General features: G+C 38.2%; 1 protein-coding gene across 9 annotated transcripts in view; it reads left to right on the plus strand.

Annotated features, from left to right (window-relative positions):
* The window catches only part of LOC124014314 (liprin-alpha-2-like), a 261,318-nt gene that overhangs the window by 211,169 nt on the left and 27,765 nt on the right, over positions 1-22,384 (plus strand). For all 9 annotated transcript variants that reach the window (XR_006835003.1, XM_046329152.1, XM_046329154.1 and 6 more), the window contains 5 exons: positions 3,338-3,575; positions 11,818-11,847; positions 17,464-17,591; positions 17,868-18,052; positions 22,129-22,213. Coding sequence is in view for 8 of the 9 variants with exons in the window: in XM_046329152.1 (XP_046185108.1) it covers positions 3,338-3,575; positions 11,818-11,847; positions 17,464-17,591; positions 17,868-18,052; positions 22,129-22,213 (666 nt within the window). In the remaining variant the exon portion in view is untranslated. The remainder of the gene's footprint in view (positions 1-3,337; positions 3,576-11,817; positions 11,848-17,463; positions 17,592-17,867; positions 18,053-22,128; positions 22,214-22,384) is intronic.

A 22,384-nucleotide genomic window follows, 5' to 3' on the forward strand; every position in this document is an offset into this window, starting at 1 on the left:
CTCTAATTGGACAGCCCATGCTAAGGACCAGACATTTACCTGAATTTAACCCTGCTCTTATTGGACAGACCATGCTAGGGACTAGACATTTACCTGACCTTAACCCTGCTCTAATTGGACAGCCCATGCTAGGGACTAGACATTTACCTGACCTTAAACCCTGCTGTTTTTGGACAGACCATGCTAGGGACCAGACATTTACCTGAATTTAACCCTGCTCTTATTGGACAGACCATGCTAGGGACTAGACATTTACCTGACCTTAACCCTGATTTATTTGGACAGACCATGCTAGGGACTAGACATTTACCTGACCTTAAACCCTGCTGTTTTTGGACAGACCATGCTAGGGACCAGACATTTACCTGACTTTAACCCTGCTGTTTTTGGACAGAACATGCTAGGGACCAGACATTTACCTGGCTTTAACCCTGCTGTTATTGGACAGACCATGCTAGGGACCAGACATTTACCTGACTTTAACCCTGCTGTTTTTGGACAGAACATGCTAGGGACCAGACATTTACCTGGCTTTAACCCTGCTGTTATTGGACAGACCATGCTAGGGACCAGACATTTACCTGACTTTAACCCTGCTGTTTTTGGACAGAACATGCTAGGGACCAGACATTTACTTGAACTTAAACCTATTATTATCGGTCAGACCATGCTAGGGACCAGACATTTACCTGGCTTTAACCCTGCTGTTATTGGACAGAACATGCTAGGGACCAGGCATGTACCTGGCTTTAACCCTGCTGTTATTGGACTGAACATGCTAGGGACCAGACATTTACCTGACTTTAACCCTGCTGTTATTGGACTGAACATGCTAGGGACCAGACATTTACCTGACTTTAACCCTGCTGTTATCGGTCAGACCATGCTAGGGACCAGACATTTACCTGACCTTAACCCTGCTGTTATTGAACTGAACATGCTAGGGACCAGACATTTACCTGACTTTAACCCTGCTGTTATTGAACTGAACATGCTAGGGACCAGACATTTACCTGACCTTAACCCTGCTGTTATTAGACAGACCATGCTAGGGACCAGACATTTACCTGACTTTAACCCTGCTGTTATTGAACTGAACATGCTTGGGACCAGACATTTACCTGACTTTAACCCTGCTGTTATTGAACTGAACATGCTAGGGACCAGACATTTACCTGACCTTAACCCTGCTGTTATTAGACAGACCATGCTAGGGACCAGACATTTACCTGACTTTAACCCTGCTGTTATTGGACTGAACATGCTAGGGACCAGACATTTACCTGACTTTAACCCTGCTGTTATCGGTCAGACCATGCTAGGGACCAGACATTTACCTGACCTTAACCCTGCTGTTATTGAACTGAACATGCTAGGGACCAGACATTTACCTGACTTTAACCCTGCTGTTATTGAACTGAACATGCTAGGGACCAGACATTTACCTGACCTTAACCCTGCTGTTATTAGACAGACCATGCTAGGGACCAGACATTTACCTGACCTTAACCCTGCTGTTATTAGACAGACCATGCTAGGGACCAGACATTTACCTGACTTTAACCCTGCTGTTATTAGACAGACCATGCTAGGGACCAGACATTTACCTGTCTTTAACCCCGCTGTTATTGGACAGACCATGCTGGGGACCAGACATTTACCTGACTTTAACCCTGCTGTTATTAGACAGACCATGCTAGGGACCAGACATTTACCTGACTTTAACCCTGCTGTTATTAGACAGACCATGCTAGGGTCCAGACATTTACCTGTCTTTAACCCTGCTGTTATTGGACAGACGATGCTGGGGACCAGACATTTACCTGACTTTAACCCTGATGTTATTAGACAGAACATGCTAGGGACCAGACATTTACCTGACTTTAACCCTGATGTTATTCGACAGACCATGCTAGGGACCAGACATTTACTTGTCTTTAACCCTGATGTTATTAGACAGACCATGCTAGGGACCAGACATTTACCTGACTTTAACCCTGATGTTATTCGACAGACCATGCTAGGGACCAGACATTTACTTGTCTTTAACCCTGATGTTATTAGACAGACCATGCTAGGGACCAGACATTTACCTGACTTTAACCCTGATGTTATTAGACAGACCATGCTAGGGACCAGACATTTACCTGACTTTAACCCTGCTTTTATTGGACAGACCATGCTAGGGACCAGATAAAAACTGTTTGGCTTCCTGGTCAGGTCTCATTGCCAGGAAACACCCCTTGTGACTGATCTTTATGTAAATCAAGTTGTATGTTATGTGGATAAAGTTCCTTGGGAAACATTACTGACACATTGATTTGATTAATCCATGTTGGTCACTTCATTGTTGATTGGTAAAATATGCCTCTTAGTGCTTGACATGAGGGAGAGTTTATGGGTGTTGGCCTAGCTTTCTCCACCCCTAAGGCTGGCTCATCCTATCAGTGGGCTCCATGCTTCAGGTTTCTGTGGCAATGCAATTGATTTAATGAGACAGTAATTGATTGGATATCCAGGGATGTGTGTGGACACACTTGTCCTCAGGGCTGAAGCTTGTTGGCTCTTGTCTGCAGAGTGTGATGCCCTGTCTAGATGAATTAAACACAAACCTCAGATACTGCCAGTTACAGAGCTGACACTGATATACTGTAGTTTTATTCAAGTATTGATAATTTACCCACTTAGCTGTCAGAATAATCTATTGTATTAAGATGATGAACACTTGGTTAACATTGGGAGCCTGAAACAGTTTGAAATCAAACAACAGTATTTATTGGTTTAGGCTTATTCCAGATACAAGGTCTGTTACTTACTTGTTAATATTGTACTGATCTTCTTGTCTGGTGATTAGCCAAGTATTATTTCACACAACCCTAAGCTTAAGTGACATTTTAAAGTGAAGTGTTGTTCATTTACCTCAGGTCTTTATTGTTTTTTGCTTATAAGCACAATCGATAGAGACATGCCTCATCGGGGTGAATTCTGGGTAAGAATATGCTGAGTTGGAATACGATTTCAGCTCCGATGGCAGAAGCCTTGGGAATTAAATTCTAAACTAATTAGTGTTGTGAGGTAGTGTTGTGCGCCTATATGGTTTATGGGTAATGAACTGGCTTTTTGTCTCCCCACGTTGTCTTTAAGAGGATCCCTATGGGTCTGCAGAGGGGATTTCCATGAACATACAGAGAATTGAACCACAAAGGAACAAGGGATTCTGAGAATTCTCGGAGTCCTGTTGGGTGAATGAGCTTTCTATATATAGAGTGGCTGAATGCAGCTGTGAAATACGTCTAATCAATCTCTCCCTCCCTCTCTGCCTCCCCCTCTCTCCCAGACTGATCCAGGAAGAGAAGGAGTCGACAGAGCTACGGGCGGAGGAGATAGAGAACCGCGTGGCCAGCGTCAGCCTCGAGGGTCTCAACCTGGCCCGTATGCACCACCCCGGAGCCTCCATCACCGCCTCGGCCACCGCCTCCTCCCTGGCCTCTTCCTCCCCGCCCAGCGGACACTCCACCCCCAAGCTGGACCACCGCAGCACCACAGACATGGAGCGCATGGGTATCATGACACTGGTACGCTGCTGGGGTCGGGACGGGCTGTGGTGGGGGGTGTACGTACGAGTGTATCCCAGTCAGGACGAGGCTACCACAGCCGTATCGGGCTCTGTCTGTATTGTGGTGCAGGACAGGGCCAATAGAAGCACCTGGGATCAGCATTCAGTATGCTGTGTTTGGCCTCTCTTTCTTTGTTCTCAGCCTTGCTCTTTCAATAGACCTCATACGACTACTTCACCTGAGCTGCCCTTGATTACGCTATAACGGAAAGTTAACTCAATTTGATGGTTAATGAGTAACCTCAAATATATGCTATTTTAGCAGACGCTTTTATCCAAAGCGACTTACAGTCATGTGTGCATACATTCTATGTATGGGTGGTCCCGGGGATCGAACCCACTACCCTGGCGTTACAAGCGCCATGCTCTACCAACTGAGCTACAGAAGGACCAATCTGACCCTGTACCAGATTTAAAAGCAGCTCTGAGAGAGAGCCAGACGTAAAAAAAAATTAATTAGCCAGCCACTTGTAAAACCATGTATTGCCTTTCTTTCAACTTGATTTAGATGTTCTTTCCTTGATGGATTGAGTTGCATAATCTATCTGGTTGGGTTTCATTACTCCTTCATTGTAGAGCTTGGCTTGGTTTGTGTGTGTTGTAGATACCAGGATGTGATAGTCTGTGCTATGTTTGTTTACTGTGTTTTAAGGACTTCAGAAGATTTTTTATATTTTGCCACTATTGTCCTATTGAGCAATAAAAGTGCTGTCTACGTTAGGTCAATAAAAGTACTGTCTACGTTAGGTCAATAAAAGTACTGTCTACGTTAGGTCAATAAAAGTACTGTCTACGTTAGGTCAATAAAAGTACTGTCTACGTTAGGTCAATAAAAGTGCTGTCTACGTTAGGTCAATAAAAGTGCTGTCTACGTTAGGTCAATAAAAGTGCTGTCTACGTTAGGTCAATAAAAGTGCTGTCTACGTTAGGTCAATAAAAGTACTGTCTACGTTAGGTCAATAAAAGTACTGTCTACGTTAGGTCAATAAAAGTATTGTCTACGTTAGGTCAATAAAAGTACTGTCTACGTTAGGTCAATAAAAGTACTGTCTACGTTAGGTCAATAAAAGTACTGTCTACGTTAGGTCAATAAAAGTGCTGTCTACGTTAGGTCAATAAAAGTGCTGTCTACGTTAGGTCAATAAAAGTGCTGTCTACGTTAGGTCAATAAAAGTGCTGTCTACGTTAGGTCAATAAAAGTACTGTCTTTTAGGTCAATAAAAGTACTGTCGATGTTAGGTCAATAAAAGTACCGTCGATGTTAGGTCAATAAAAGTACTGTCGATGTTAGGTCAATAAAAGTACTGTCTGTTAGGTCAATAAAAGTACTGTCTGTTAGGTCAATAAAAGTACTGTCTGTTAGGTCAATAAAAGTACTGTCTGTTAGGTCAATAAAAGTACTGTCTGTTAGGTCAATAAAAGTACTGTCTACGTTAGGTCAATAAAAGTACTGTCTACGTTAGGTCAATAAAAGTACTGTCTACATTAGGTCAAAAAAAGTACTGTCTGTTAGGTCAATAAAAGTACTGTCGATGTTAGGTCAATAAAAGTACTGTCTGTTAGGTCAATAAAAGTGCTGTCTACGTTAGGTCAATAAAAGTACTGTCTACGTTAGGTCAATAAAAGTACTGTCTACGTTAGGTCAATAAAAGTACTGTCTACGTTAGGTCAATAAAAGTACTGTCTACGTTAGGTCAATAAAAGTGCTGTCAATGTTAGGTCAATAAAAGTACTGTCTTTGTTAGGTCAATAAAAGTACTGTCTACATTAGGTCAATAAAAGTACTGTCTGTTAGGTCAATAAAAGTACTGTCTGTTAGGTCAATAAAAGTACTGTCTACATTAGGTCAATAAAAGTACTGTCTACATTAGGTCAATAAAAGTACTGTCTACGTTAGGTCAATAAAAGTACTGTCTGTTAGGTCAATAAAATGACTGTCTACGTTAGGTCAATAAAAGTGCTGTCTACGTTAGGTCAATAAAAGTACTGTCTTTTAGGTCAGTACAAGGACTGTCTGTTAGGTCAATAAAAGTGCTGTCTACGTTAGGTCAATAAAAGTACTGTCTTTTAGGTCAGTACAAGGACTGTCTATTAGGTCAATAAAAGTGCTGTCTACATTAGGTCAATAAAAGTAGTGTCTTTTAGGTCAGTACAAGGACTGTCTGTTAGGTCAATAAAAGTGCTGTCTACGTTAGGTCAATAAAAGTACTGTCTACGTTAGGTCAATAAAAGTACTGTCTACGTTAGGTCAATAAAAGTACTGTCTACGTTAGGTCAATAAAAGTACTGTCTACGTTCGGTCAATAAAAGTACTGTCTACGTTAGGTCAATAAAAGTACTGTCTACGTTAGGTCAATAAAAGTGCTGTCTACGTTAGGTCAATAAAAGTGCTGTCTACGTTAGGTCAATAAAAGTGCTGTTTACGTTAGGTCAATAAAAGTGCTGTCTACGTTAGGTCAATAAAAGTACCGTCGATGTTAGGTCAATAAAAGTACTGTCGATGTTAGGTCAATAAAAGTACTGTCTGTTAGGTCAATAAAAGTGCTGTCTACGTTAGGTCAATAAAAGTACTGTCTGTTAGGTCAATAAAAGTGCTGTCTACGTTAGGTCAATAAAAGTTGCTGTCAATGTTAGGTCAATAAAATGACTGTTTACGTTAGGTCAATAAAAGTACTGTCTACGTTAGGTCAATAAAAGTGCTGTCAATGTTAGGTCAATAAAATTACTGTCAATGTTAGGTCAATAAAATTACTGTCAATGTTAGGTCAATAAAAGTACTGTCTTTGTTAGGTCAATAAAAGTACTGTCAATGTTAGGTCAATAAAAGTACTGTCAATGTTAGGTCAATAAAAGTACTGTCTTTGTTAGGTCAATAAAAGTACTGTCTGTTAGGTCAATAAAAGTACTGTCTGTTAGGTCAATAAAATTACTGTCAATGTTAGGTCAATAAAAGTACTGTCTGTTAGGTCAATAAAATTACTGTCAATGTTAGGTCAATAAAATTACTGTCAATGTTAGGTCAATAAAAGTACTGTCTTTGTTAGGTCAATAAAAGTACTGTCTACATTAGGTCAATAAAAGTACTGTCTACATTAGGTCAATAAAAGTACTGTCTGTTAGGTCAATAAAAGTACTGTCTGTTAGGTCAATAAAAGTACTGTCTGTTAGGTCAATAAAAGTACTGTCTGTTAGGTCAATAAAAGTACTGTCTGTTAGGTCAATAAAAGTACTGTCTGTTAGGTCAATAAAAGTACTGTCTACGTTAGGTCAATAAAAGTACTGTCTACGTTAGGTCAATAAAAGTACTGTCTACATTAGGTCAAAAAAAGTACTGTCTGTTAGGTCAATAAAAGTACTGTCGATGTTAGGTCAATAAAAGTACTGTCTGTTAGGTCAATAAAAGTGCTGTCTACGTTAGGTCAATAAAAGTACTGTCTACGTTAGGTCAATAAAAGTACTGTCTACGTTAGGTCAATAAAAGTACTGTCTACGTTAGGTCAATAAAAGTACTGTCTACGTTAGGTCAATAAAAGTGCTGTCAATGTTAGGTCAATAAAAGTACTGTCTTTGTTAGGTCAATAAAAGTACTGTCTACATTAGGTCAATAAAAGTACTGTCTGTTAGGTCAATAAAAGTACTGTCTGTTAGGTCAATAAAAGTACTGTCTACATTAGGTCAATAAAAGTACTGTCTACATTAGGTCAATAAAAGTACTGTCTACGTTAGGTCAATAAAAGTACTGTCTGTTAGGTCAATAAAATGACTGTCTACGTTAGGTCAATAAAAGTGCTGTCTACGTTAGGTCAATAAAAGTACTGTCTTTTAGGTCAGTACAAGGACTGTCTGTTAGGTCAATAAAAGTGCTGTCTACGTTAGGTCAATAAAAGTACTGTCTTTGTTAGGTCAATAAAAGTACTGTCTGTTAGGTCAATAAAAGTACTGTCTGTTAGGTCAATAAAATTACTGTCAATGTTAGGTCAATAAAAGTACTGTCTGTTAGGTCAATAAAATTACTGTCAATGTTAGGTCAATAAAATTACTGTCAATGTTAGGTCAATAAAAGTACTGTCTTTGTTAGGTCAATAAAAGTACTGTCTACATTAGGTCAATAAAAGTACTGTCTACATTAGGTCAATAAAAGTACTGTCTGTTAGGTCAATAAAAGTACTGTCTGTTAGGTCAATAAAAGTACTGTCTGTTAGGTCAATAAAAGTACTGTCTGTTAGGTCAATAAAAGTACTGTCTGTTAGGTCAATAAAAGTACTGTCTGTTAGGTCAATAAAAGTACTGTCTACGTTAGGTCAATAAAAGTACTGTCTACGTTAGGTCAATAAAAGTACTGTCTACATTAGGTCAAAAAAAGTACTGTCTGTTAGGTCAATAAAAGTACTGTCGATGTTAGGTCAATAAAAGTACTGTCTGTTAGGTCAATAAAAGTGCTGTCTACGTTAGGTCAATAAAAGTACTGTCTACGTTAGGTCAATAAAAGTACTGTCTACGTTAGGTCAATAAAAGTACTGTCTACGTTAGGTCAATAAAAGTACTGTCTACGTTAGGTCAATAAAAGTGCTGTCAATGTTAGGTCAATAAAAGTACTGTCTTTGTTAGGTCAATAAAAGTACTGTCTACATTAGGTCAATAAAAGTACTGTCTGTTAGGTCAATAAAAGTACTGTCTGTTAGGTCAATAAAAGTACTGTCTACATTAGGTCAATAAAAGTACTGTCTACATTAGGTCAATAAAAGTACTGTCTACGTTAGGTCAATAAAAGTACTGTCTGTTAGGTCAATAAAATGACTGTCTACGTTAGGTCAATAAAAGTGCTGTCTACGTTAGGTCAATAAAAGTACTGTCTTTTAGTACAAGGACTGTCTGTTAGGTCAATAAAAGTGCTGTCTACGTTAGGTCAATAAAAGTACTGTCTTTTAGGTCAGTACAAGGACTGTCTATTAGGTCAATAAAAGTGCTGTCTACATTAGGTCAATAAAAGTACTGTCTTTTAGGTCAGTACAAGGACTGTCTGTTAGGTCAATAAAAGTGCTGTCTACGTTAGGTCAATAAAAGTACTGTCTACGTTAGGTCAATAAAAGTACAGTCTACGTTAGGTCAATAAAAGTACTGTCTACGTTAGGTCAATAAAAGTACTGTCTACGTTAGGTCAATAAAAGTACTGTCTACGTTAGGTCAATAAAAGTACTGTCTACGTTAGGTCAATAAAAGTGCTGTCTACGTTAGGTCAATAAAAGTGCTGTCTACGTTAGGTCAATAAAAGTGCTGTCAATGTTAGGTCAATAAAAGTACTGTCTTTGTTAGGTCAATAAAAGTACTGTCTACATTAGGTCAATAAAAGTACTGTCTGTTAGGTCAATAAAAGTACTGTCTGTTAGGTCAATAAAAGTACTGTCTACATTAGGTCAATAAAAGTACTGTCTACATTAGGTCAATAAAAGTACTGTCTACGTTAGGTCAATAAAAGTACTGTCTGTTAGGTCAATAAAATGACTGTCTACGTTAGGTCAATAAAAGTGCTGTCTACGTTAGGTCAATAAAAGTACTGTCTTTTAGGTCAGTACAAGGACTGTCTGTTAGGTCAATAAAAGTGCTGTCTACGTTAGGTCAATAAAAGTACTGTCTTTTAGGTCAGTACAAGGACTGTCTATTAGGTCAATAAAAGTGCTGTCTACATTAGGTCAATAAAAGTACTGTCTTTTAGGTCAGTACAAGGACTGTCTGTTAGGTCAATAAAAGTGCTGTCTACGTTAGGTCAATAAAAGTACTGTCTACGTTAGGTCAATAAAAGTACAGTCTACGTTAGGTCAATAAAAGTACTGTCTACGTTAGGTCAATAAAAGTACTGTCTACGTTAGGTCAATAAAAGTACTGTCTACGTTAGGTCAATAAAAGTACTGTCTACGTTAGGTCAATAAAAGTGCTGTCTACGTTAGGTCAATAAAAGTGCTGTCTACGTTAGGTCAATAAAAGTGCTGTCTACGTTAGGTCAATAAAAGTGCTGTCTACGTTAGGTCAATAAAAGTACTGTCTTTTAGGTCAATAAAAATGGAGTCAAGGTTAGGTCAATAAAAGTACTGTCTGTTAGGTCAATAAAAGTACTGTCGATGTTAGGTCAATAAAAGTACCGTCGGTGTTAGGTCAATAAAAGTACTGTCGATGTTAGGTCAATAAAAGTACTGTCTGTTAGGTCAATAAAAGTGCTGTCTACGTTAGGTCAATAAAAGTACTGTCTGTTAGGTCAATAAAAGTGCTGTCTACGTTAGGTCAATAAAAGTTGCTGTCAATGTTAGGTCAATAAAATGACTGTTTACGTTAGGTCAATAAAAGTACTGTCTACGTTAGGTCAATAAAAGTGCTGTCAATGTTAGGTCAATAAAATTACTGTCAATGTTAGGTCAATAAAATTACTGTCAATGTTAGGTCAATAAAAGTACTGTCTTTGTTAGGTCAATAAAAGTACTGTCAATGTTAGGTCAATAAAAGTACTGTCAATGTTAGGTCAATAAAAGTACTGTCTTTGTTAGGTCAATAAAAGTACTGTCTGTTAGGTCAATAAAAGTACTGTCTGTTAGGTCAATAAAATTACTGTCAATGTTAGGTCAATAAAAGTACTGTCTGTTAGGTCAATAAAATTACTGTCAATGTTAGGTCAATAAAATTACTGTCAATGTTAGGTCAATAAAAGTACTGTCTTTGTTAGGTCAATAAAAGTACTGTCTACATTAGGTCAATAAAAGTACTGTCTACATTAGGTCAATAAAAGTACTGTCTGTTAGGTCAATAAAAGTACTGTCTGTTAGGTCAATAAAAGTACTGTCTGTTAGGTCAATAAAAGTACTGACCTCTGTTAGGTCAATAAAAGTACTGTCTGTTAGGTCAATAAAAGTACTGTCTGTTAGGTCAATAAAAGTACTGTCTACGTTAGGTCAATAAAAGTACTGTCTACGTTAGGTCAATAAAAGTACTGTCTACATTAGGTCAAAAAAAGTACTGTCTGTTAGGTCAATAAAAGTACTGTCGATGTTAGGTCAATAAAAGTACTGTCTGTTAGGTCAATAAAAGTGCTGTCTACGTTAGGTCAATAAAAGTACTGTCTACGTTAGGTCAATAAAAGTACTGTCTACGTTAGGTCAATAAAAGTACTGTCTACGTTAGGTCAATAAAAGTACTGTCTACGTTAGGTCAATAAAAGTGCTGTCAATGTTAGGTCAATAAAAGTACTGTCTTTGTTAGGTCAATAAAAGTACTGTCTACATTAGGTCAATAAAAGTACTGTCTGTTAGGTCAATAAAAGTACTGTCTGTTAGGTCAATAAAAGTACTGTCTACATTAGGTCAATAAAAGTACTGTCTACATTAGGTCAATAAAAGTACTGTCTACGTTAGGTCAATAAAAGTACTGTCTTTTAGGTCAATAAAATGACTGTCTACGTTAGGTCAATAAAAGTGCTGTCTACGTTAGGTCAATAAAAGTACTGTCTTTTAGGTCAGTACAAGGACTGTCTGTTAGGTCAATAAAAGTATTGTCTGTTAGGTCAATAAAAGTACTGTCAAGGTTAGGTCAATAAAAGTACTGTCTGTTAGGTCAATAAAAGTACTGTCTGTTAGGTCAATAAAAGTACTGTCTACGTTAGGTCAATAAAAGTACTGTCTACGTTAGGTCAATAAAAGTACTGTCTGTTAGGTCAATAAAAGTACTGTCTACGTTAGGTTAATAAAAGTACTGTCTACATTAGGTCAGTAAAAGTTCTGTCTACGTTAGGTCAATAAAAGCACTGTCTACGTTAGGTCAATAAAAGTACTGTTTGTTATGTCAATAAAAGTGCTGTCTACATGAGGTCAATAAAAGTGCTGTCTACATGAGGTCAATAAAAGACCAGACATCCAGACAGACAGCCAGACAAACAGCCAGACGGTCTCAGAGAGTGAATGTTGCCAATACCCAGGGGCTTTTAAAGAATGAGCCTTTGATTTTATTGACCTCTCAAATGAATAGTGGCAAAGCTGGTTATTTTGTCAACAAATCACTGTAATTAATTGTGTGGTGTAATGTGTAATTGACAGGTCATGTGCCCACCTGATGGTATATCGGGATAGCCATGTCTATAACTATAAATGAGGTGTTTCTGTATGGGGGAGGACATATTGTTTAAACTGATTTCCTTTTCTTTCCTGTCCTCCACCCTGCAGCCCAGTGATCTGAGGAAACACAGGAGAAAGGTACAGTACTGATGATATGTTCATTTTATTACATCAGACATTTCAAATTCATAGTACCTCTGTCTTCCTATAGATGACTGTCATGGTCTGGTGTATCTTTGCCATTATTGGACTCTTGAAGACCTATAAGCAAACAGTGTTGTAGAGATTGATGTGTGAGGTGTTACTATATTGTAGTAACAGTGTTGTAGAGATTGATGTGTGAGGTGTTACTATATTGTAATAACAGTTGTAGAGATTGATGTGTGAGGTGTTACTATATTGTAGTAACAGTGTTGTAGAGATTGATGTGTGAGGTGTTACTATATTGTAATAACAGTTGTAGAGATTGATGTGTGAGGTGTTACTATATTGTAGTAACAGTGTTGTAGAGATTGATGTGTGAGGTGTTACTATATTGTAATAACAGTTGTAGAGATTGATGTGTGAGGTGTTACTATATTGTAATAACAGTTGTAGAGATTGATGTGTGAGGTGTTACTATATTGTAGTAACAGTGTTGTAGAGATTGATGTGTGAGGTGTTACTATATTGTAGTAACAGTGTTGTAGAGATTGATGTGTGAGGTGTTACTATATTGTAGTAACAGTGTTGTAGAGATTGATGTGTGAGGTGTTACTATATTGTAGTAACAGTGTTGTAGAGATTGATGTGTGAGGTGTTACTATATTGTAGTAACAGTGTTGTAGAGATTGATGTGTGAGGTGTTACTATATTGTAGTAACAGTGTTGTAGAGATTGATGTGTGAGGTGTTACTATATTGTAGTAACAGTGTTGTAGAGATTGATGTGTGATGTGTGACTAGTGTATTAACAGTGTTGTAGAGATTGATGTGTGAGGTGTGACTATAGTGTAGTAACAGTGTTGTAGATATTGATGTGTGAGGTGTGACTATAGTGTAATAACAGTGTTGTAGAGATTGATGTGTGAGGTGTTACTATATTGTAGTAACAGTGTTGTAGAGATTGATGTGTGAGGTGTGACTAGTGTATTAACAGTGTTGTAGAGATTGATGTGTGAGGTGTGACTATAGTGTAGTAACAGTGTTGTAGAGATTGATGTGTGAGGTGTGACTATAGTGTAGTAACAGTGTTGTAGAGATTTATGTGTGAGGTGTGACTATAGTGTAGTAACAGTGTTGTAGAGATTGATGTGTGAGGTGTGACTATAATGTTGTAACAGTGTTGTAGAGATTGATGTGTGAGGTGTGACTAGTGTATTAACAGTGTTGTAGAGATTGATGTGTGAGGTGTGACTATAATGTAGTAACAGTGTTGTAGAGATTGATGTGTTAGGTGTGACTATAGTGTATTAACAGTGTTGTAGAGATTGATGTGTGAGGTGTGACTATAGTGTAGTAATAGTGTTGTAGAGATAGATGTGTGAGGTGTGACTATAATGTAGTAACAGTGTTGTAGAGATTGATATGTGAGGTGTGACTATAGTGTAATAACAGTGTTGTAGAGATTGATGTGAGGTGTGATTATAGTGTAATAACAGTGTTGTAGAGCTTGATGTGTGAGGTGTGACTATAGTGTAGTAACAGTGTTGTAGAGATTGATGTGAGGTGTGATTATAGTGTAGTAACAATGTTGTAGAGATTGATGTGTGAGGTGTTCTATATTGTAATAACAGTGTTGCAGAGATTGAGGTGTGACTATAGTGTAGTAACAGTGTTGCAGAGATTGATGTGTGAGGTGTGACTATAGTGTAATAACAGTGTTGTAGAGCTTGATGTGTGAGGTGTTACTATATTGTAATAACAGTTGTAGAGATTGATGTGTGAGGTTTTACTATATTGTAGTAACAGTGTTGTAGAGCTTGATGTGTGAGGTGTTCTATATTGTAATAACAGTGTTGTAGAGATTGATGTGTGATGTTTTACTATATTGTAGTAACAGTGTTATAGAGAGTGATGTGTGAGGTGTGACTATGGTGTAATACCAGTTTTGTAGAGATTGTGTGACTATAGTGTAATAACAGTGTTGTAGAGATTGATGTGTGAGGTGTGAATACATTGTAATAACAGTGTTGTAGAGATTGATGTGTGAGGTTTTACTATATTGTAGTAACAGTGTTGTAGAGATTGATGTGTGACTAGTGTATTAACAGTGTTGTAGAGATTGATGTGTGAGGTGTGACTATAGTGTAGTAACAGTGTTGTAGATATTGATGTGTGAGGTGTGACTATAGTGTAATAACAGTGTTGTAGAGATTGATGTGTGAGGTGTTACTATATTGTAGTAACAGTGTTGTAGAGATTGATGTGTGAGGTGTGACTAGTGTATTAACAGTGTTGTAGAGATTGATGTGTGAGGTGTGACTATAGTGTAGTAACAGTGTTGTAGAGATTGATGTGTGAGGTGTGACTATAGTGTAGTAACAGTGTTGTAGAGATTTATGTGTGAGGTGTGACTATAGTGTAGTAACAGTGTTGTAGAGATTGATGTGTGAGGTGTGACTATAATGTTGTAACAGTGTTGTAGAGATTGATGTGTGAGGTGTGACTAGTGTATTAACAGTGTTGTAGAGATTGATGTGTGAGGTGTGACTATAATGTAGTAACAGTGTTGTAGAGATTGATGTGTTAGGTGTGACTATAGTGTATTAACAGTGTTGTAGAGATTGATGTGTGAGGTGTGACTATAGTGTAGTAATAGTGTTGTAGAGATAGATGTGTGAGGTGTGACTATAATGTAGTAACAGTGTTGTAGAGATTGATATGTGAGGTGTGACTATAGTGTAATAACAGTGTTGTAGAGATTGATGTGAGGTGTGATTATAGTGTAATAACAGTGTTGTAGAGCTTGATGTGTGAGGTGTGACTATAGTGTAGTAACAGTGTTGTAGAGATTGATGTGAGGTGTGATTATAGTGTAGTAACAATGTTGTAGAGATTGATGTGTGAGGTGTTCTATATTGTAATAACAGTGTTGCAGAGATTGAGGTGTGACTATAGTGTAGTAACAGTGTTGCAGAGATTGATGTGTGAGGTGTGACTATAGTGTAATAACAGTGTTGTAGAGCTTGATGTGTGAGGTGTTACTATATTGTAATAACAGTTGTAGAGATTGATGTGTGAGGTTTTACTATATTGTAGTAACAGTGTTGTAGAGCTTGATGTGTGAGGTGTTCTATATTGTAATAACAGTGTTGTAGAGATTGATGTGTGATGTTTTACTATATTGTAGTAACAGTGTTATAGAGAGTGATGTGTGAGGTGTGACTATGGTGTAATACCAGTTTTGTAGAGATTGTGTGACTATAGTGTAATAACAATGTTGTAGAGATTGATGTGTGAGGTGTGAATATATTGTAATAACAGTGTTGTAGAGATTGATGTGTGAGGTTTTACTATAGTGTAGTAAGAGTGTTGTAGAGATTGATGTGAGGTGTGATTATAGTGTAGTAACAGTTGTAGAGATTGTGTGAGGTTTTACTATAGTGTAGTAACAGTGTTGTAGAGCTTGATGTGTGAGGTGTGACTATAGTGTAATAACAGTGTTGTAGAGCTTGATGTGTGAGGTGTTACTATATTGTAATAACAGTTGTAGAGATTGATGTGTGAGGTTTTACTATAGTGTAGTAAGAGTGTTGTAGAGATTGATGTGAGGTGTGATTATAGTGTAGTAACAGTGTTGTAGAGATTGATGTGTGAGGTGTGACTATATTGTAGTAACAGTATTGTAGAGATTGATGTGTGAGGTGTGACTACAGTGTAATAACAGTGTTGCAGAGATTGAGGTGTGACTATAGTGTAGTAACAGTGTTGCAGAGATTGAGGTGTGACTATAGTGTAGTAACAGTGTTGCAGAGATTGATGTGTGAGGTGTGACTATATTGTAATTACAGTGTTGTAGAGATTGATGTGGGAGGTTTTACTATATTGTAGTAACAGTGTTATAGAGAGTGATGTGTGAGGTGTGACTATGGTGTAATACCAGTTTTGTAGAGATTGTGTGACTATAGTGTAATAACAGTGTTGTAGAGATTGATGTGTGAGGTGTTACTATATTGTAATAACAGTTGTAGAGATTGGTGTGTGAGGTTTTACTATATTGTAGTAACAGTGTTGTAGAGCTTGATGTGTGAGGTGTTCTATATTGTAATAACAGTGTTGTAGAGATTGATGTGTGAGGTTTTACTATATTGTAGTAACAGTGTTATAGAGAGTGATGTGTGAGGTGTGACTATGGTGTAATACCAGTTTTGTAGAGATTGTGTGACTATAGTGTAGTAACAGTGTTGTAGAGCTTGATGTGTGAGGTGTGACTATAGTGTAATAACAGTGTTGTAGAGCTTGATGTGTGAGGTGTGACTATAGTGTAGTAAGAGTGTTGTAGAGATTGATGTGAGGTGTGATTATAGTGTAGTAACAGTGTTGTAGAGATTGATGTGTGAGGTGTGACTATATTGTAGTAACAGTATTGTAGAGATTGATGTGTGAGGTGTGACTATAGTGTAATCACAGTGTTGTAGAGCTTGATGTGTGAGGTGTTCTATATTGTAATAACAGTGTTGTAGAGATTGATGTGTGAGGTGTGACTATATTGTAGTAACAGTATTGTAGAGATTGATGTGTGAGGTGTGACTATAGTGTAATAACAGTGTTGCAGAGATTGAGGTGTGACTATAGTGTAGTAACAGTGTTGCAGAGATTGATGTGTGAGGTGTGACTATAGTGTAATAACAGTGTTGTAGAGCTTGCTGTGTGAGGTGTTACTATATTGTAATAACAGTTGTAGAGATTGATGTGTGAGGTTTTACTATATTGTAGTAACAGTGTTGCAGAGATTGATGTGTGAGGTGTGACTATAGTGTAATAACAGTGTTGTAGAGCTTGATGTGTGAGGTGTTCTATATTGTAATAACAGTGTTGTAGAGATTGATGTGTGAGGTTTTACTATATTGTAGTAACAGTGTTATAGAGAGTGATGTGTGAGGTGTGACTATGGTGTAATAACAGTGTTGTAGAGATTGTGTGACTATAGTGTAATAACAGTGTTGTAGAGATTGATGTGTGAGGTGTGACTATAATTAATACCAGTGTTGTAGAGATTGTGTGACTATAGTGTAGTAACAGTGTTGTAGAGATTGATGTGTGAGGTGTGACTATAGTGTAATTAATACCAGTGTTGTAGAGATTGATGTGTGAGGTGTGACTATAATTAATACCAGTGTTGTAGAGATTGTGTGACTATAGTGTAATAACAGTGTTGCAGAGATTGATGTGTGAGGTGTGACTATATTGTAATAACAGTGTTGTAGAGATTGATGTGAGGTGTGACTATAGTGTAATAACAGTGTTGTAGAGATTGATGTGAGGTGTGACTATAGTGTAATAACAGTGTTGTAGAGATTGATGTGTGAGGTGTGACTATAGTGTAATACCAGTGTTGTAGAGATTGATGTGTGAGGTGTGACTATAGTGTAATACCAGTGTTGTAGAGATTGATGTGTGAGGTGTGACTATAGTGTAATACCAGTGTTGTAGAGATCGATGTGTGAGGTGTGACTATAGTGTAATACCAGTGTTGTAGAGATTGATGTGTGAGATGTTACTATACTAGTTTTATTAGAGCAACTAACAGGTATCTTCACCTTTCCACGGTCAGATTGCGGCCACCGACGATGACGGCCAGGACAAGGCTACCATCAAGTGTGAGACGTCCCCTCCTCCCACGCCCCGGACCGTACGCATGACCCGCACACTGCCAGCCTCCTCACACAACGAGGCCCGAGGGTATGTTTCACTTATAGCGCGCACACACACACACACACACACACACACACACACACACACACACACACACACACACACACACACACACACACACACACACACACACACACACACACACACACACACACACACACACACACACACACACACACTCCACCTTCTTCATCCTGATGGAAGTTTATGAGACAAATGATCTCTTACCCAAGTTGTATCTTTTTCCTTGACTGTGTGTGTGCGTGCATGCGTGTGTGTGCATATGTGTGCGTGTGTTTGCAGCATTGCTGCCAACCTGGAGGCAGAGGCCAGTGCTCTGAGCAGCGTAGCCAGCAGTCAGGACTCCATCAACAAGCAGCCCAAGAAGAAGGGCATCAAGTCCTCCATCGGACGCCTGTTTGGCAAGAAGGAGAAGACTAGACTGGCACAGCTGCATGCCCACAGGGAGGCCATCGGGCAGAGCCAAGGTACTGGTCTACACTCAGCACCTCTCTGATATGAGTTGCTCTTGTCTGTTCTATGTACTGTTTGGTTAATGAGAAGTCATTCATGTACATTGACATTTTAGTCATTTGGCAGTTTAGCAGACGTTCTGATCCAGAGTTACTGACAGGAGCACATAGGGTTTAGTGCCTTGCCAGGGGGTTAATACTTTCTCAAATTGTATTTATCACCTGCACCAAATACAACAGGTGTAGACTTTATAGTGAAATGCTTACTTACGAACATTTCCAAACAATGCAGAGTAAAATAAATGAGGATTAAAAATAAAATACAGGAGTAAAATAAGAGCTATATGCAGGGAGTACCAGTACCAGATCAATAATGAAGCTATATACAGGGAGTACCAGTACCAGATCAAAAATGAAGCTATATACAGGGAGTACCAGTACCAGATCAATAATGAAGCTATATACAGGGAGTACCAGTACCAGATCAATAATGAAGCTATATACAGGGAGTACCAGTACCAGATCAATAATGAAGCTATATACAGGGAGTACCAGTACCAGATCAATAATGAAGCTATATACAGGAAGTACCAGTACCAGATCAATAATGAAGATATATACAGGGAGTACCAGTATCAGATCAATAATGAAGATATATACAGGGAGTACCAGTACCAGATCAATAATGAAGATATATACAGGGAGTACCAGTACCAGATCAATAATGAAGCTATATACAGGGAGTACCAGTACCAGATCAATAATGAAGCTATATACAGGGAGTACCAGTACCAGATCAATAATGAAGCTATATACAGGGAGTACCAGTACCAGATCAATAATGAAGCTTTATACAGGGAGTACCAGTACCAGTACCAGAACAATAATGAAGCTTTATACAGGGAGTACCAGGACATATACAGGGAGTACCAGTAAAGTGACTAGGCATTAGGATAGATAATAATAAGAGTAAACAAAGAACGGAGTAGCAGCAACAAATAGTGTGTGTGTGTGTGTGTGTGTGTGTGTGTGTGTGTGTGTGTGTGTGTGTGTGTGTGTGTGTGTGTGTGTGTGTGTGTGTGTGTGTGTGTGTGTGTGTGTGTGTGTGTGTGTGTGTGTGTGTGTGTGTGTGATGGATTTGTGTGGCAGTGACAGTGTGGTGAGTCTGAGTGAGTGTGTATATGTTGTCTAGTGAGTGTGTTTATGTAGTCTAGTGAGTGTGTATATGGTGTGTATATATAGTCTAGTGAGTGTGTATATGGTGTGTATACATTGTATATGTAGTCTAGTGAGTGTGTATATGGTGTGTATATGTAGTCTAGTGAGTGTGTATATGGTGTGTATATGTAGTCTAGTGAGTGTGTATATGGTGTGTATATATAGTCTAGTGAGTGTGTATATGGTGTGTATATATAGTCTAGTGAGTGTGTATATGGTGTGTATACATTGTATATGTAGTCTAGTGAGTGTGTATATGGTGTGTATACATTGTATATGGTCTAGTGAGTGTGCATATCGTGTGTATATGTAGTCTAGTGAGTGTGCATATGGTGTGTATATGTAGTCTAGTGAGTGTGTATATGGTGTGTATATATAGTCTAGTGTGTGTGTATATGGTGTGTATATGTAGTCTAGTGGGTGTGTATATGGTGTGTATATATAGTCTAGTGTGTGTGTATATGGTGTGTATATGTAGTCTAGTGGGTGTGTATATGGTGTGTATATATAGTCTAGTGAGTGTGTATATGGTGTGTATATGTAGTCTAGTGAGTGTGCATATGGTGTGTATATGTAGTCTAGTGAGTGTGTATATGGTGTGTATATGTAGTCTAGTGGGTATGTATATGGTGTGAATATATAGTCTAGTGAGTGTGTATATATAGTCTAGTGAGTGTGTATATGGTGTGTATATGTAGTCTAGTGGGTGTGTATATGGTGTAGTGAGTGTAGTCTAGTGAGTGTGTATATATAGTCTAGTGAGTGTGTATATGATGTGTATATATAGTCTAGTGAGTGTGTATATGGTGTGTATATGTAGTCTAGTGGATGTGTATATGGTGTGTGTATATATAGTCTAGTGGGTGTGTATATGGTGTGTATATGTAGTCTAGTGAGTGTGTATATGGTGTGTATATGTAGTCTAGTGAGTGTGTATATGGTGTGTATATGTCTGCTAGTGAGTGTGTATATGGTGTGTATATATAGTCTAGTGAGTGTGTATATGGTGTGTATATATAGTCTAGTGAGTGTGTATATATAGTCTAGTGGGTGTATATATATAGTCTAGTGGGTGTGTATATATAGTCTAGTGGGTGTGTATATATAGTCTAGTGAGTGTGTATATGTAGTCTAGTGGGTGTGTATATATAGTCTAGTGAGTGTGTATATATAGTCTAGTGAGTGTGTATATGGTGTGTATATATAGTCTAGTGAGTGTGTATATGGTGTGTATATATAGTCTAGTGAGTGTGTATATATAGTCTAGTGGGTGTGTATATATATAGTCTAGTGGGTGTGTATATGGTGTGTTTAAAGTCTAGTGGGTGTGTATATGGTGTGTATATATAGTCTAGTGAGTGTGTATATATAGTCTAGTGAGTGTGTATATATAGTCTAGTGAGTGTGTATATGGTGTGTATATATAGTCTAGTGAGTGTGTATATGGTGTGTATATATAGTCTAGTGAGTGTGTATATGGTGTGTATATATAGTCTAGTGAGTGTGTATATATAGTCTAGTGAGTGTGTATATGGTGTGTATATATAGTCTAGTGAGTGTGTATATGGTGTGTATATATAGTCTAGTGAGTGTGTATATGGTGTGTATATATAGTCTAGTGAGTGTGTATATGTAGTCTAGTGAGTGTGTATATGGTGTGTATATATAGTCTAGTGAGTGTGTATATGGTGTGTATATATAGTCTAGTGAATGTGTATATGGTGTGTATATATAGTCTAGTGAGTGTGTATATGGTGTGTATATATAGTCTAGTGAGTGTGTATATGGTGTGTATATATAGTCTAGTGGGTGTGTATATGGTGTGTATATATAGTCTAGTGAGTGTTTATATGGTGTGTATATATAGTCTAGTGAGTGTGTATATATAGTCTAGTGAGTGTGTATATGGTGTGTATATATAGTCTAGTGAGTGTGTATATATAGTCTAGTGAGTGTGTATATGGTGTGTATATATAGTCTAGTGAGTGTGTATATATAGTCTAGTGAGTGTGTATATATAGTCTAGTGAGTGTGTATATATAGTCTAGTGAGTGTGTATATATAGTCTAGTGAGTGTGCCTATGGTGTGTTTATGTAGTCTAGTGAGTGTGTATATGGTGTGTATATATAGTCTAGTGGGTGTGTATATGGTGTGTATATATAGTCTAGTGAGTGTGTATATATAGTCTAGTGAGTGTGTATATATAGTCTAGTGGGTGTGTATATGGTGTGTATATATAGTCTAGTGAGTGTGTATATATAGTCTAGTGGTTGTGTATATGGTGTGTATATATAGTCTAGTGGGTGTGCGTAGGGTCAGTGCAAGATAGAGTCGGTGCAGCTAGTTCAGGTACCATTAATTGACTATTTATCAGTCTGGCTATTTAGCAGTCTGGCTATTTAGCAGTCTTATGTCTTTGGGATAGAAGCTGTCTCAAAGGCCCAATGTTTTTGGGCCTTCCTCTGAACCTACCTGATATAGAGATCCTGGATGGCAGGGAGCTCGGCCCCAGTGTTGTCGGGTGCTGGCCTTTTTGACATACGAAGTGGTGATGCAGTCAGTCAAGATGCTCTCGACGGTGCAGCTGTATAACTTTTTGAGGATCTGAGGGCCCTAACCTGCCTGTATTATGTTAGATGATACTTGTCACAGAGGTTATTACTTACCACCTCACCACCCAAACATCACCTCTGACTCTGCCATCTGTGTGAAGTAGATTATGTGACTATGAAAAGCATAAACTCTGTTGAGTACAGATTCAGAGGAGATAAGGGTGGCTCCTTGCTAGTACTGTCTGGATACTATCTACACTGGATGATTTCTATGAGCCATACAGGCAGTGCAGTAACGTCCCATTCTCCCCCTCTCACAGGAGTATCTGATCCAGACCTGGGTCAGGACATGGCTGTGGGGAAGCTGGGGACTCAGGCTGAGAAAGACCGCCGGCTGAAAAAGAAGTAAGCTTTCACAACACCCCCCTCCTGCCCCTCAAACCTGCCACCGCAGCATTTAACCCCAAACAAACAACAACCTTGCGCTCAATAATACTTGATTGGCTCACATCACAGCCAGTAGGAGATAAATCATACCTGTGTCACTAGAAACACTGGGAAATGTACCACACCAGT

Source organism: Oncorhynchus gorbuscha, linkage group LG25 (assembly GCF_021184085.1).
Source record: "Oncorhynchus gorbuscha isolate QuinsamMale2020 ecotype Even-year linkage group LG25, OgorEven_v1.0, whole genome shotgun sequence".
Classification (NCBI taxonomy): Eukaryota; Metazoa; Chordata; class Actinopteri; order Salmoniformes; family Salmonidae; genus Oncorhynchus; species Oncorhynchus gorbuscha.